This window comes from Chelonoidis abingdonii, unplaced genomic scaffold (assembly GCF_003597395.2).
Source record: "Chelonoidis abingdonii isolate Lonesome George unplaced genomic scaffold, CheloAbing_2.0 scaffold0556, whole genome shotgun sequence".
NCBI classification, from domain to species: Eukaryota; Metazoa; Chordata; order Testudines; family Testudinidae; genus Chelonoidis; species Chelonoidis abingdonii.
This window is the reverse complement of record NW_027424817.1, coordinates 11,378-28,066: the sequence shown is the minus strand read 5'-3', so window position 1 is coordinate 28,066 and position 16,689 is coordinate 11,378. Positions and strand designations below refer to the sequence as shown.

Below are 16,689 nucleotides of genomic sequence, written 5' to 3'. Positions count from 1 at the left end.
ATGGAACACACTGTTTGCATAAGTTACTGTCTATGCTCTTATTACTATGATAAGCTCCATTTCCTAGACTCCTTTACAGCCTGCCTGCAGAACTGTGATACCAGCACAGCCTCATTTCATCTGCTTTGTCCACCCTAAAAACAATTAAAAGATACTGGAGAGTGCATTTGAGAGTTGCACAGAATACCAAGGAGAAGGTATTTTTAATCAGGCTCTAACAGAAAAGAAGAGCCAAGACAAGAGAGTCAAAGTGAGACATCACCTGCTTCAACCGCATCTTTAATCTGCATATAGGCTTTACAATGAAAGTTGCCACTTCTGAATGCCAGGGAATACAGAACAAGAAGGCTCTTATGGCAGATGGTAACTACAAGTCTGTACTATGCTTAGGGATTCCAAGGGCAGCAGGTGGGTGTCAGAGAAAAAAGAGAAATTAAGAACTTATTTCACCGCCTGCTGCTTAAGTAAGGCCAAGTCTACACCGCCAGTAGATCAGTGGGGTTCCATTTAGCGGGTCTAGTGAAGAGCGCTCTCCACGGGAACGAGAGGAGTAAGGTAAGTCGATGGGATATGCAGTGTAGACACCGCAGTAAGTCGACCTAAGTGACGTTGACTCCAGCTACGTTATTCATGTACCTGGAGTAGCTTTACTTAGGTCGACTTACCCCAGTAGTGCAGACCAAGCCTAAGAGTGCTACTAGCAACAAAGAAAAACAGACATTGTTAAGAAGCAAGAGATACAGCTGTCTGTCACATAAAGAGGAAGACAAACCAGTACAGAAGGAATTGGTAATCAAATGGTTAAAGGTATAAACTGCCCTGTCAAATGGGAAACCTGGATTTGATCCGAGATTCATCTCTCCTTGGATCAACAGGGGCAAGGAATGTGGTAGAAGCAGCATGCTCAGCTTCAGGGATGAAAGCCTTGTTTGCACACCCATTCAGTAAAGCTGAATAAGCAGCACAAGAAGAGTGATGCTGAGATACCCTGGAGGTGGTATCCTCCTTGAGGGTAAGAGGGTTGGGGCTGTAACAGGATAGCTTATCAGGAGGACAGTACTTCTCCAGAATCTGTCAGGAAAAAACAAAAGTATTAAAACACCACAGTACCTTCAATCCCAAAGGCCAGTGAATGAGATATAGATCCAGGTAATTCAGTTTCAATGCATCAAGAGTTTTCTGGCATGCTCCCTTCACCAGAGATTTCTCATGGAATGTGGACCACAGCTACAAAAGGAAAAGCAAACAAAGCAGTGACATCACAAGGAAATGCTCTTACAAAGCTCTCTCGAACAGGACAAAGGGTACGTCTTCATTACCGGCCATATCGGTGGGTAGCAAACGATTTCTTGGGGATCGATATATCGCGTCTCATCTAGACGTGATATATTGATCCCCGAACGCGCTCCTGTCGATTCCGGAACTGCACCAACATGAATGGCAGTAGCGGAGTTGACAGGGGGAGCCGCGGACATCGATCCCGTGCTGTGAGGACGGTAGGTAACTCAATCTAAGATATATGCAACTTCAGCTACATGAATGTTATCTTAGATCGATCCCCCACCCAGTGTAGACCAGCCCTTAGTCATCTCACACCTACAAGAAGCAGGTTTGGGAATATTATTACCCCCATTTACAGGCTCAATATGTGAGCAGAGACAGAGGGAAAGTTTCTTGATGCTAGTATTATCAGTAGCGGTTTACTTGACAAAATTGGGTTCTGACAGATTAAAATGGTAAAAAAAATTCCACCAGTTAAGGCACCAACAAAAAGCCACTTATTGCAAGACAGTGTTGGGAAAGAGAAAACTAAGCACTACAGGGTAATGAAGCTTTCCAGCCATCTGTATCCAGAAGCAGGGAGATGGGAAAAACCTCCTACATGAGTTTGGCTAGTCTTCTGATTTGATCACCTAATTTAAGAGCCTAGATAAAGAATGGTTTCAAACACATACAATGCAAAAAAATTTGGGCCACCATGTTTTTCAATTGTCACATGGATCTGGATTAAAAAAAGTACTTAGGCACCTTAGTCACATCTTAGGCTCCACTGGGAACCAGGAAACTCCTGCCAAACCCAGCAGGCACCTAAACCCAATTGGCACCTACATTCTCAGGGTAAAAGTGCCCGAAGTGTCTAAGTTTCTGCCTCTGCGCATGCTCACTGCTGCCCGCCCCCCCCACCAATGCTGCATCTGGATGCCTAAGTCCCAGAGCAATGCACAAGCCAGGGGAAGATAGCAGTTTGTCCGCCGAAGTCACATGTGGGACCCAATCCGGCAGGCATGTTCAGAGGCCCACTACCAGACCAGGTATAATTCAAAATCTCACCAAGGGGCCCTCACCTGGCATGTGCAGGACCCAGGTTCAATTCTCCCTTCAGGCAGAGGGGAAGAAAGGATTTGAAGAGATGTCTTACCTTTCAGGAGAGTGCACTGAGCTTTGGGATATTCTGGTGTGGGTCTCCAATCCTTAAGGAAGCTATTCCACGCCAGATAAATGATCACTCGTTACCAAGTACGATCATCTTCCATGAGAGTTATGGGTCCTCAGATGGCTAATAAGACCAATCCTTGAACCATAAGTTCTATTACACTGAGGGCAGATGTTTGCAGGCTCAGCAGAAAGGCCGCTCGCCATGACTGGAGACCAGTCTCTTCTTCCTGCACCTCTTGTCCTCTTCAGCTAGTCAGCGAGCAAGTTCAAAATGCAGGTGACCATCACGTAGGACTTCACTCCATATTAAGCGACCCTGGGAAAGTGTCTCTCAAGCGTCAATGTCAATATTACACTTTTAGGTTGTCCTTCAGCAAGTCCTTATAATGCTTCCGTTGTCCAACCACATTACGGTGCCCTTCTTTCAGCTGAGACAATAGGTCTTGTTTTGGGAGGCGATTGTCTGGCATCCAGACAATGTGATCAGTCCAGCAGAATTGCTGATGGATGATCATTGCCTCGATACTCGTAGTCTGCGCCTCTTCCAGAACGCTAATATTGGTGCACATGTCTTCCCATTTGATCTTCAGAATCCTACAAAGGCAGCGTTGATGGTGCCTCTGAAGGACTTTCTAGTGTTGTCTATAGATTGTCCAAGTTTTGGACCCATACAGCAGTGTTGGGAGAATGGCTCGATAAATAAGAAGCTTGGTGTCTGTTCGAATGTCATGATCTTCAAAAACCCTGTGCTGTAAACGAGAAAAAGGTGCATTGGCATAGTTTAGGCGATTTTGAATTTCTGCATCAATATCTGCCTTTGATGAAAGATGACTTCCAAGGCAGCAGAAATGATCAACATTCTCCAGTACCACTCCATTGATTTTGATAGATGGCACATGTAACACCTCATTTGGAGAGGGCTGATTGAGCACTTTAGTCTTCTTGATATTATCAGTGAAACCACGTCATGCTTAAGCATTGGCAGACACATTCAAGATAGTTTGAAGATCTCTCTCAGAGTGGGCAAAGATTGCATTGTCATCAGCATACTGAACAGCTTTCTATCCATTTTGTAAATGATTTCAACGCAAGCTGTAAACTTCCAACAATTCATTTAAGAATGATGGCAACAAAAACTGCAAACATGGCTGGAGTAATGAAATAGCCCTGTCTGATTCCTGTTTGTACTTTGAAAGGTTCATTCTGGGAGCGAGTGCCGCTCAGAACAGTCACTTTCATGTTAGCATGAAGCAATTTTAGGACATTGATGTATTTATCAGGACATCCAATCTTAGAAAGTACAGTCCACAGGGTACGCTATTCACTGAATCAAAGGCTTTAGTTAGATCAATAAAAGCTATGTACAGTGGTTGGTTTTGCTCCTGACTCTTTTCTTGCAGCTGCCGTGCTGTGAAGATCATATCCACAGTTCCATGACACAGTCAGAAACCACTCGGTGACACTGGTAAAATTTATTCTTACAGGGGCAGAAGGCAGGTTGCAAGGATCTGCACCAGAACTTTTCCTGCAATGGCTAGGAGGCAGATACCATGATAATTTCCACAAACCATTTTATCCCTTTTCTTGAAGGCAATCAGGGCATCCCTCATTTCACCGGGTATCTCCTCCTTATCCAGATTTTAAGGATAAACAGGTAAAGCTGCCAAATCAGCTCTGGTCCATCATCTTTAAAGAGGTCAGTGGGGATCCCATCTAGACCTTCTGCCTTCTTATTCTTCATCTGCTTGGTGGCATTGTGTACCCCATACAAATTGGGAGGGTCTCCAAGCTCATCCCTAAATGGTCATTGAGGAATTTGTTCAAGGACTGCATCTGCGACCACAGAATTATGGTTAAGGAGATCTTTAAAATGTTCTTTCTAGCGAGAACTCATGGCTTCGTTGTCCTTCTAAAGTGTGATTCTGTCCTTAGAGCGAAGGGGATTCATACCATGGCAAATTAGCCCATACGTAGCCTTAGTGGCATTAAAACCAGATGTATTGTGCATATCTGCGACAGGCTGAGTTCTTGTGCTTTCTCAGTCCACCATTTGTTCTTGAGCTCTCTAGTTGTACACTGGACTTTTGCACTTGCCATGACATGAGCTTCTCTCTTTATATTACAATTTATGTCCAGATAAATAATGGAAAAGCAATTGGAGTAGAATGACTGGATGCTGGGTCTCCCAAGTCGGCATCCTAATGACCATGCTACAGAGTCATTCTTATGTGTCCCATAGTTCAAAGGTTAGCCCACCCTCCTGAGAGGTGGGAGAGCCCTCTTTGAATCCTCTCATCCTCTGCCTGTGGGGGAGAATTGAACCCACTGGACTAGCGATCATACAGTGGATAGCATCACCACTTTGTGTGGTGGTAGGCACCCACCTGATTCATTCCCACAAGAAGCAGTTTACCTGCCTAAGATACTAGACATTAAGAGAGCAGTTCCTATTTGTCAATCACTAGCAGAGACTGGTGCCTATTTCAGAGAGAGGGGTGGGGCTTAGCAGACATTCTCAAACAACATCTCCTCTTGGTTAGGTTAAATGGCTGCTCACCTAGCGGGCTGGCTTTTTTGAATCACATTCTTAGCTGTCCCATCTCTCCCCATTCATTGTACAGGAGCCCAGGCACTTCACTCAGACTTAGTGAATTGCAGTGTGCTTCTGTGATTTTCTAGTTGCCCAAAAGTTAAGTGTTGCAATAATGAAATACCTTTCTGAATACAGGCCACAGTCTCAGCAAGCCACAACCTGGTCCTCCTTCCAGTAGCAGAAATGGAAAGAGACGCAAATGGTAGCTTGCTGCATTGGCCCCACTCTGGAAGTTGCACTGGAAGCGTGTGTGGGTGGGGGAAAGGGATCTTGTAGCCCCTAACACCCACCCATGATTTGAGGACTTCAGTAACTCAGTGAGAGGTTAGGAATCTTTTACAGAAGTGAGTGGCTAAAGTTCTAGACTGATCTCCTGCACATTGCAGGCCGCAGATGATCATGATGGTCCCTTCTAGGACCTAGGTCCAGCTCTAGGTTCTACATTATAAGCCCAGCATGCTAGGCAAAAACAGTGGTCCCTTCCTCAATCATTGGAAGAGCACAGTATTCCCACCTCCATTGTTGGTATGGTCACTAGAGAAGAGCCACTCCAAACAGCAGAGGATCCAAGATGTCTTTTATTCTCCCCATGCATGCCCTTTATATCCATCCCACATGAACATGTGAATCAGGAAACACAACTCAAGGGTGAAATGTACCACATCTTGAATTGCTTTATAAACACAGAGTCAGATTTTCCTTCAGCACCTGGGGTTCACTGAATCGGCCCCATGACCTTGATCCTCCTGCCAGAGCCATACCTTACTGACGACAAAGAGGTCCTCTCGTTTCACAACCCCTTCTTTGATTATCTGCTGGATCCCATCCCCTACTTCATTCTCATTCTGGTACACGTAGGCACAGTCAAAGTGGCGGTATCCAATGTCAATGGCAGCCTTCACTGCATCCTTTACTTTTCCTGGTGGAGACTAATCAAGATAACAAATTAAAAAACCACAGACACTCTAAAATATCCCATTTCCCAGGTGGCTAGAAGCTCAGAAACCCCAATCAAGTTTTTCTTCTATGGTGTTCACCTCCCAGGCATCTGGGCACCTTGCAATCATAAGAAAAAATGTCCCTCTGTGGTTGTCTAGTAAGTGTTATTGTCTAACTTAATGACAGCATCCAACAATGCATCTAGCAATCCATCCTGCATCTTACATGGATAGTTTAGCAAAACAAAGCTGCCTCACACTATGACCCTACTCTGGATAGCTGTCAAGGAGCTACTTCTGTGTGAGAGGGCTCTTTGGCAACACCCTTCAAGTGGTACTAGGAAGAGAGCTATCCTGAGAACTAGCTGTCAAGGCTTCTTCCCCACTATGGCACTTCGAGGGCAGAAAGTGAGGGCCTGCAAGGATTCTAAAAATTAATACTGGCCATTCCAGGCTTGTATTAAACTCCCAAGGTTACAGCTTTTCTCTGACCTTTGATGGTTAGATGCTGCCACCACCCAAGTGCAAAAAACCCTTTTGAAACCCAGGAAGGCGCACTTGGGAATTCCTTCCTGTGGGGTACCTTCAAGCCCTTTCACCCCCCAGGGAAGAGCTTAGAAAAAAACAAAGGAAATCAGCTGTTGCCACCAGCTAATTAGACAAATGCACAAACCTCTTAGAGACACAAAAATTCAGTCCTGTTCTTGAAAAAAGTAAATTTTATTTAGAAGAAAAAGAAAATACATCTGGAACTTAGGCTTTTTGCTAGGTTTTAAAAAACACAATTATAAGGATTAAGAATCAAGGTAGCTTCTTGAGGTCCAGCTTAAAGGTTACAAGCAACACACCTGGGGTTAGCACAGAGGAGTCCACAAGCCATAAAGAAAGAAACCTAATTGCGTCTTCCTAGACATTCCCTGATCTACTTACATATCTGGGGTTTTAAATGATTAGTTTCTAGGTATGATCTGATTTTTCATACCTGGCTCAAAGCTTTTTACAGTATAGTTCCAGCTCTGTCTCTGCTCTGTCCCCTCTCTCCAGAGAACAGAAAGACAAGGCAAATTCCCTTCCCTCCCCCACCCCCCCACCAAGCTAAAAAAGTTCTAGCCTTCCCATTGGCTCTTTTGGCCATTCTTTTACCTATGGACAGTTACTAACCGGGATTTTATAGCTAACTGGCTGGCTGGGTGTCCATAAAAGGGAGCTCCTCTCCCCTCCTACCCCCATCTTCATTTATCACATTAGCAGAAGAAGTATCCCATGGGAGCCTATGAAAGGCAGTGTGGTGCACTGGGAAAGGCAAGGGACAGAGTCAGATGACCTAAGTTCTGTGTGATGTGGGGCAGATGACTTGACCTCTCTGTCCCTCAGTTTCCTCATCTGTAAAGTGAGGATACTAATAACCACCTTCTTTGTAAAAGTTTCAGCTTGACGGACAAGAAGCGCTATAGAAGAGCTATGTATTAATGATAACACAGGGAAGCATCTCACAAGAGGGGAAGCTGGGGAGATGCAGAAGCTTCCTGGTCACTAAAAAAGGGCAATCACCACTCTGAAAAGAGAATAGGTAGCCAGAAGTAATATGGCAGATACACAGAGTGCTGAGGGGAGGAAGATTTCAAATGTTACATAAAGCATGGTCAAAAGAAAAGAGGGCTTTTACAGCAAGGATTCTTAGAGCTAGCCTCCGCACCTCAGAATGCACTCATCTCACAGTACAGCAGGGGAGTCGCTAAAGTATCAATGACCAATCCTACTGTCTTGAACCCCTGCACTTTGGGCATGCAGGTGAGATTGGTCTTCTCAGGGGAAGCATTAAGCGTTTTCCTGCCAACCATGGGAAGCGATCCTACGACAAATGAACTGTTGCAAACCAGGAACTTGCCACAGTACCAGAGCTGCAGCTTTGCCCCTCAGAGCACATGACTAGACAAGATGTAGACCAGTCCACTGACTGACATCTATGAACCAATATTAGATTTCAGAGTCTGCAGTGTGTATTAGACAAAACAATTACAAGGTGAACATTTTGCTCAAGCAAAAAAAAAAAATAATTCAAAAAAAAAATCGGATAGCGCCTGCATTTTCAGGTATTGCACACATCCAGCTATTGCTGCTGATTGCTATTTGATTTTGTTCCAATTCCGCTGGTCAAAAGTTGCTTCAAATACCAAGTTTGCCTAAAACACTGGCTTGCTGCTCTCAAAAGGTAAAAATAAGCAGACACTGGATTTCAGGTTTTGCTGTGGTATATCCTGCCACCCAGCACTTGGGGCCTGCATAAGGTAAACGCTCTATGAAGGAGCAGTATGTGATCCTTGGCCTGTAAGAGGCCAGTGGGGAGAAAGATATAAGGAAGTTATTTCTATGAACACACAGTGCATAGGCACTGACTTCTGCTCCCACCGGTGGGTGCTCAACCCCCCCGCCCCAGCCCCTTCCAATCCTTCCCTAAAGTCCCTGCCCCAACTCCACCCCCTCCCTGCCCCTATTCTGACTTCTCCTCCAAATCCCTGCCCCAGCCCCACCTCTTCCCTGCCTCCTTTTCTGAGCATGCCATGTTCCCGTTCCTCTCCCTCCCTCCCAGTTTGGCAGTGGCAGGGCAGGAAGCTGGGAGGTAGGCGGAGAAGTGGGGACGGGGCACACCCAGGGGAGGAAGAAGTGGGGTGGGGGGCAGGGGAGTCTGGCGGCTCATGGGTGCAGAGCACTCACTAATTTTTCCCTGTAGGTGCTCCAGCCCCAGAGCACCCATGGGGTCTGGGCCTACGACACAGTAGGCACTATGACACATTGTTCAGCAAGTCACCTATTCTACTCCACTGTAGCATGCTGTTTGAAATAGCATTTTACAGGATCGTATGAGACACAGTCAGCTTTGTGGGACCATATAATGCTGAGCTCTGTCATAGGACATACTTACAAAGGCATACACTTTGAAGTTGCAAGTCAGGTTGGAGTTTGGGCTATGAACCCCCCCTTCCTAGGCATCAGAGCCCAGACTCTAGCCTGAGTTGCAACTTCAAAGTATTAGCCCTGCTACCCCATATCAGTCAACCCAGGCTGGCAGGCTCACTACTGCAGGCTACGTAGACATACTTTACTTTAGAGGTGCCAAACAGATTACAATTTTGGATCACCACCCTGCATTAACTTAATATTGGAACCAGCATATCAAGCAATGGATAGCAAAACCATTGCACAAAGGTTGACATAGAAAAGTGCTTTTAAAAATGTACTAATAGCTCTGTTTACCTATAAATCGGTTTGGAACATATAATGATTTCACAGACAGAGCGTGAGTAAGTTTAATGACATTTTAACAAGATCCACTGTCACAAATTTGCCATATCTCTAATAATAACTGCAATACTGCTTTGCACTTCAGTAGGACTTTCTAAGAGGATGCTCTTTACGAATATTAATCCTCTCAACACCCTTGTAAAACAGGTCAGTAATATCCCTGTTTTACAGACAAAAAAGCAAGGCATGAATATTTTCCTCAAAGTCACATACAAGTCTGAAGTCAGAATTAGGAACAGAACCCAGAAATCTAAACTCCTGGCTGTATTAACTAAAATTATAATTCTTTCAGTCCCCTTCCCCCCCGCCATTGTATGTGTTGCTAGTTATTAATCACCAATCACATGCTGTATAGCACAAAAAACAGATAGTCCCTGCCCTGAGCTTTCTAGAAACTACCCTTGTATGTTATTTCACTATTAAAGTGATACAGACAAACTTCATGAGACTTAAGGTGATATTCTTTTAAAACACAAGTAATAAAAAAAAATAAGGCCAACAGAAAACTTTTTAAAGAAAAGGCTAAAAAAACCCAGCTGTTTTGAAACAAAGAGGGTTCTCTTGCAGTGTCTGAAACCCAAACACTGCAGAAGGGACTAAAAGTGAAACTGACTCCTTTGGCTTTTAACCCAACCAGAGAGAAGTAGTAAACAGAAACTTGGGCAGTGACAAGGAAAATGTGTTTTTAAAATGCAATTTTTTTAAACAGAGGAAGTTTTAACTGTAAGAGAGGCAAAGAAATTAGGCCAGAATACACTATTTTTAAATTGACAGTGCCTCTTTAAATAGGCCAATTTCCTAGTCAAATTTTGGAATGCAAGAAGCCTTTACACTCCTGTTGGTGTCACTAAGCATAACCCTAAGTAACTTAAAAAAGTGGAAGGCAATAAGAATATGGAGTCTTCCTGTTTAGGCCTCTGGCGAGCAAAAGTCCCTCCATGTTTGAACTCTAATCGACCTACAAGGCTGGCTGATGGGAAAGGCCAGGAGTAACAGCCGTTATCAGTTGCGACAGTTCTAATTGGTCTAAAGCAGAAATAATGAGGCCTGTGCACCTTTAGCAGAAGGACAAGATAACTTGCAGAAGGAATAAACTTTACTAAACGACGCTCGGCCACGGCCTAAGTTACCTTAATGCACCTGCCACTTACGTAACTGCTTACAGGGGGAGGCAGCGGGGGGGGGGGCGGGGGGAAGAAGAGCCAGTGTGAGAGAAAAGAATGCTGCCAGGCGGACAAGAAGAGGGAGGGGAAACGGGCGGTGACTAGTCAGCGAGAATAAGTTCATCTACATGGATAAAAGGAACAGACTGCTGTGTTTAGTTGGGCTGGATCTGAGGCGTACTAAAGTCTCCCAGCAACCGCTTTGGGGATCACCATAACACTTGTGTTCCTTGCTTCTCCACCGCTCAGGTGTGTTTATTGCACTCCAGGCACTTCCTCGGCTCACGGACTACCCACTGTTGCTTGCCTTGGGTCACATTAGGTGCCTGCAAACACTTCCTGCCTCTCCCCTCCGAAAAGGATGCATAAATTACAGCTACCGACGTTTCAAGTGCCCCAACAACTTTCATAGCTACTCTCAGACGCAGCAAAGGCTGGGTACATTATCTATGGAAGCATGACACACAGCAACAGTGTTACATAAGGGCCAAACAGCGATTCACGGGGGTGAGCCCAGCACTGAGCGGGTCACACCAATACAGATAGCCAGGGCCTATCCTTAGCCATAGGCAGAATAGGCAGCGCGCGTAGGGTACCACAGACCCACTCTGCCTGGGGCACACCACTGTGCGGGGAGCTCCACAGACAGACGGGGAAGCAGTGGAGCATGTAAGAGCAGGGCTGCTGTTGGGTCCTAGAGAGAGCCGAATGCAGCACAGTCTGAGGGAGGGGCTGCTGGGAGTCTCTGGGCAGCGAGACTGGGTGGGGAAGAAACTCACCTGCAGGGGCTGGGCTCGAGGTGCTCAAGCACCAGGAATAGTCAAGGCTGAGGGCTGTGCTCCACCAATATTTGGAGCTGGGTTTCTCCCTGCCCCCGCCTCGGAGCTGCCCTGCCTGAAAGAAAACAGCCAGTGCCTCTCTCCTTTTGTTTTGTTGCTGCTTTTGCCTAAGGCTAGAGAGATCAAAGAGGCAGGCAGACTCCTGGAGCACTGGGGAGGGGGAAGAGCCACAAGGGAGGAGGGGCACAGATGCTTGGGAGCTCTCTCCTTGGAGCTCGAGCGCACCCAGTGGCAGCAGCAGGGGAGGGAGGCCACACACTGATGGCAACTCTGCCTGCCTCGGTACCCATCCTAAGGGAGGCGAGTGGGCTTTCTGGACCTGAGAGAGTCCCTAGGAGCATGTGCAGTGACCGTGGTGCGACATACGAGGTCTTCTCTGGCCTCCTACCCCTGGGCAGGCTCCCTGTCCCTGCAATATCGCAAAGGTTCATCTCCTATTCCCCAGCTCTCTCTACTTTCTGGCCCCATACCCAGAATGCCTGCTCTAGCTTCAGACCAGGCACCTCCAACGGAGCACCCTCGTGTTGCAAGTTAGGTGAACCTCTATGACCCGCCCCACCAGACCCTATTTGAGGGGAAAACGTACATACCTACTGCTGTGTTTCCAAACCTTATACAATTTGGTTCCGACGATTAGTTGGAATACCCAACCATTCATCTTGTGGTTTAGCACATACTTGCTATTTACACCCTTTTAAAGTATCCAGGGTTATAAAGTGAAGAACCTGTTCTTAATGTTTCTTTTGACTACTGTGTGTGCATGCTCAGTTTCCTTGCATTCTCAAGGATCTAGGATGGTGGATTGCGATAAGTCGGTTGTGTGATTTCTTTGTAGCGCACGTAGCGTGTCAGTACTGATGCCGTCATGCAGAGAGAATGGCTGAACCTTGTCTCCAGGCCACCTGATGGCCTGGGTCGGCTCTCCTGCAAGGTTTCACCAAACATTGAAAGGTACGACACTGTGTTTGGGCCCCGAGAACAATAGAGGATCAGGTGCGCCCTAATGCCTGGAAGGAAGAGACAAAGGCCAGAGGAAGGAGAGTGTCGCTCGAGTGCCTGCATGATTTGAGCACATTCCGGAAGTGCAATTGGTGTTGATGCAAGAGAGGATGCATGATGCTTTTGGAACTACTCCATACAAAGCACAGGACTCTGGGGAGCCTCTCTCTTAAGCAGACCTGTTCTCCAGAGCTAAGACGATTTTACACCTTCCTGGTGCTGACCTCAGAGAATTCAGCATGCCTTACCACCACTCTGTGCGCTTTCCGCAACGGCGGGAAGGTTTTTGTGTCCCAGGCAGGTCCTGGTGATGGCGCAATCCAGACGGTCCACTTGTTCGCAGCCACGCAACATCAGCCCGCCCTAAAACAGAGAAGGATCCTTTAAGATGACAGGATTCACAGTCTTAAAGAAAGCTTGTAAGGCACAAAGATAACCAGGAACCACTCTAAGTCACGTCCATCTTTTGAGGGTGGGGAGCCTAGACCCAATAGTTCTGGGACTCCTCCCATTTTCCCCAGCCAGCTCCAAATCTGACACTCCTCACTCTACGCTTTGGTTCTTCTGGATCTCTTCTAGATCTTTGTCGTCGCACCTTTCCTTGGCACCTTGCAGGGAAACTAGGCACCCACAGAATATGTCTAAGATCGACAAGCATAAAAAACAATTCCCACTTTTTCACAACCTGATGCAGATACCAAATATCATACCGATATATGAAGAGGCCGAGTGCTGCTTCTACTTTACTGACTTTTTAGTTGGACCGTGTAATCTTGTGGTGCCGACCACTGTGCTTCAATTCCTCGGTATACCGGCTATACAGCGGCAGACAGCGTAGGTGGTGGGGGATAGGGACCGCTGGTCAGCCAACAATTTGGGCATCCTACCAAAAATTATACTAACTTTGGCCGCCTTATGATCTCTCTATCTAGCATTGTAGAGGTTTGACTACTATCCCCTGCGCTTGGGCTGTCAGCGACCCTGTAGTTGGTAGAGGTGCTGTGGGGAAATTTGAGGCTGGCTGCCTACCTGCTTGCAGAATGACAAGTGACTCGCACACCTCAGCTTCCTTGGCGCTAGGGGCAGTTCAAGATTGGAAGGTTCAACTCAAATGCGCTGCGGCTTGGGGATAGGCCTCAAGGATAGCAGAGTCGTAAAAAATCAGGGACCTGATTTGTCTGGGATGGTAGCGTGAGGCCAGATTGTCCTCCAGCTTTTATAGGATAAAGTCCAATTTTTGGTCTTTTCGTATCATAGGCTTCCTATTGCCCTACCGACCACCTGGCCTGATTTTTCACACTTGCTAGTCTCGGTCCCCTAGTGTGGTAATTGGTACAGCCAGCTCTATAAGACAAAGCTCCCTACAACCAATGGTATTTTGAGATGGCCGTTATAATAATCAAGGACATCTGGATCTGGTTCACCCATATGGGTGGCCGAGCGCATCGTTCCCCTGGTAGCACTTGGGGCCACGTAGATCCATCTCATCCGGGTGGGAAGCTATGCGACAGGGCAGTATTGAGCTGCTGTAGGCCTCCTCATGGGTGCTCCCGTCCCTGAGATTGAATGCTGTGCAGTAAACTTTCACCATGGTGCGAGTTGAGCTGCGGTTGGGCCGTTGGCGTATATGATCGACCTGAGGGTTTGCTTACTGCTGTTCCACTCTTGCATGCACCCGCAAGACAGATGCCAGGTTTTTCCAACCGCCTATCTCCTCCTTCTCCTGCACCTTGCTGAACAGAGGCTGGGGGGAAGGGGGGATTAACAAGGCATGAAACCATACTGTCGTTGCCGATCTTGATTTTCATTGAGCAAATTGGTTTGCCAAAATAATGGGCGTGTGCTAAGACTCCTGAATTCAATTTCAATTACTTCTTTCTTACTAAATTAATGTCTTAGCAAAACAGAAACATTAAGTTTTGACAGATTATTATTGTGTTGACAAGTTTGGCATAGGGAGGGGATCAGTTTCATCAGAGAAGCACAGAAAGATGTGATGCCTTCCTATAGCCCATGGTACTGCTAAGTAGAGCCGCTCCAACAAGCTTTATGTATGCTCATTCTCCTTACTGAGTGTAAGAGCAGGACGGCAACCTAGCACAACATGGCAAGGTAGCACGGATAGGCGATTTTTGATGACACGGCTCCAGGTCGGTGGGGCTGAGATGGCTCAGCCACCGTTTGCTCTGGATTTTCGCGCTGCTTAGACCCCATTGACCACCTCGGATTCTATTCTCTCTAGACGATACCAGTGGGTGCCTCCATCCGCTGCTGCACTTCTCTCCCGCATTCTCAGCAACCGTCCCCTGCCTTGGTCTCGTGGAGTCCACCATATGGAACCACCACCGACTCAAGAGCTCTGTGCAGGTTGAGTCAAGAGCCGGATCAGCAGTGGTGAAGACCACCAGTCCTGTTCCACCTACCTCAAGCCTTAGCACTTCGAGATGCACAAATGTAGCACCAGAACCATGATGAGAGCAGGTCCCCACCGCTTTTTGCATTCTGGTGGGCACCAGACGAGAGGATTGGTGGGCTGCCTGGGTTGATGAGCATAGCCGATAATCTGGCCACAGAATTAGCAGGTGGTGTTGGTACTGGTGCATCTTGGGTCACCAGAAGTGGTAGGTACTCAGAAATGCCGCGTTTTGGCGACATTTTGCAGTGGCTTGTCTCTTGGCAGTATGCCGGCTGCACTGAGCCGCCCTGTGGGCGCCATGGCACCCACAGCACCACGTTGTGCGAACCCCTTGACTAAGAGGGAAGCTCCCGAAGCACTTAGCTATGGCATCATTGGACATGCTTAATAGGAACTTGAACTGTACAGAATGCAATTGAATGTTGTTGTCCCACATTAGCCCAAATCATGTGGAATTGATACAGTATTCAGTACCATGCAAACTTGCCACACCATCTTCTAATGAACCTAAATCCTGTGTAACTTATTACCAATCAGGTAGAATCGGTTTCTCGAACTTATAGAGGTGCTCTCATTAAAATATCACTACCTAGTCGCCTCACGCTCTATCAATGAGTCAGAAGCCACTTTCTTGGTCTTGCTTTCTGTACAAAGCATCGAGAACACATCGTCATCTTTATGTCTTTGTCATACAGCAGGTATGACATGTATTGTCAGCACAAGCCAGGCATGATATAATTAAAAAAGAATCTTAAATCCTTGTTTCAATACCTCTTCATATAAATTTCCAATAAAATGTTGACAAATTAAAAAAATTGTATTATTTGCATCTTTCTGTCAAATCAGAATTTTTTCTATAGTGCTACTTTTTAGCGCTAGTCCATCAGCATTACAGTGTGCTTAATTAAGTTAAACTGGTTTTAGTAACATGCCTGTGGCAAGCTTTCCAATACTGTAAGCTTATGTTTGTGTTGCTAAGAGCAAGACAGGCACAGGGGCACCAGTTTAATAATCTCGCCTAGGACACTATCAATCCTAAGGAGGGCCCTGCAGATACTCCCCCTCCCGTCACCTCCTCAGCCGCATCCCAAGCCTTGCCAGACGCATCAGGGGACAGGACGCTTTCCATGGGGGGGAGGGGGAGAACAAATCTTGCCAGCAAGAAAACCAAATCGTTTGCAAAGGAACTACCCGGTGCTCAGGAAGAGCCGGGGGCGGCCAGAGCTGCCTGCCCTGTAACAAGAAGCCAAGCCGAGGCCAGCAGTTTTGCCCACACACTTTGCAAGGGGAGGACCAGATACAAACAGATCAGCAGTTCTAGGGGCAGCGATGAGGAACGGATGCAGTGTGCACCCGAGCGCAGGCGCCGGTGGCCGCTCGGTACCATGTCCTAGATCCCACCAGCTGCAATTACGGGACCTGCCCGGTGCCAAGCCCCAGGATGGGCATCTTTGCCTTAGTGTTCAGCTCCACGTAGGTCCCCATGACTCCTGCTCGTCAGCCCTCCCTGGATCGCGGCCTGGGGAGAAAAACACCAGCAGCCACCCTCTTTATAGAGACTGGCCCCGCCCCAGCAGCTGGTCTCCGAGTAGCGGCTGCGGTGGGCGGGGAGAGCAGAGATTGGGAAGGGCTCCGGGTGGGGGAACGCGGTGCAGAGCAGCAGCCGAGCCTACCGCCAGTCGTGGACGATGGGCTGGGCAGGCTGTGGGTATGCGTTTCCTTGTAGCATTAGCTGCAGGTGCTGCACAGACCTTGCCTAAGTTGCCTGCAGCCTCCCCACTGTTGCACGGGCCAGCTCTCCTGTTGGAATTTTCTGCAAAGAGTGACACAGGGGAGCTTGCAGTTCCTTCCTCCTCTAGTTTAACAAAACCTCAAGGGCAGCCAGTGCGGACTATTTTCTGCTGAGGACAGAGCTTTCAGGGACCAGCAAAGCGCCAGACAGTGTGTGACTCCAGTTTTCCATTCTGGAGGGCAAAGAGAAGAAGTGTGTGTAGCCACCTAC

General features: G+C 47.1%; 1 protein-coding gene across 1 annotated transcript; it reads right to left on the bottom strand.

Moving 5' to 3' along the window:
- Positions 1-276: 276 nt before the first annotated feature.
- LOC116831146 (aldo-keto reductase family 1 member B1-like) lies at positions 277-16,424 on the bottom strand. Its single transcript, XM_075061410.1, has 3 exons — positions 16,107-16,424; positions 5,791-5,958; positions 277-1,071 (listed from the first exon to the last, which is right to left on the bottom strand). The coding sequence occupies exons 1-3, from the start codon at positions 16,170-16,172 to the stop codon at positions 823-825; spliced, it is 483 nt and encodes a 160-aa protein (XP_074917511.1). The 5' UTR covers positions 16,173-16,424; the 3' UTR covers positions 277-822.
- Between the last annotated feature and the right edge of the window lie 265 nt (positions 16,425-16,689).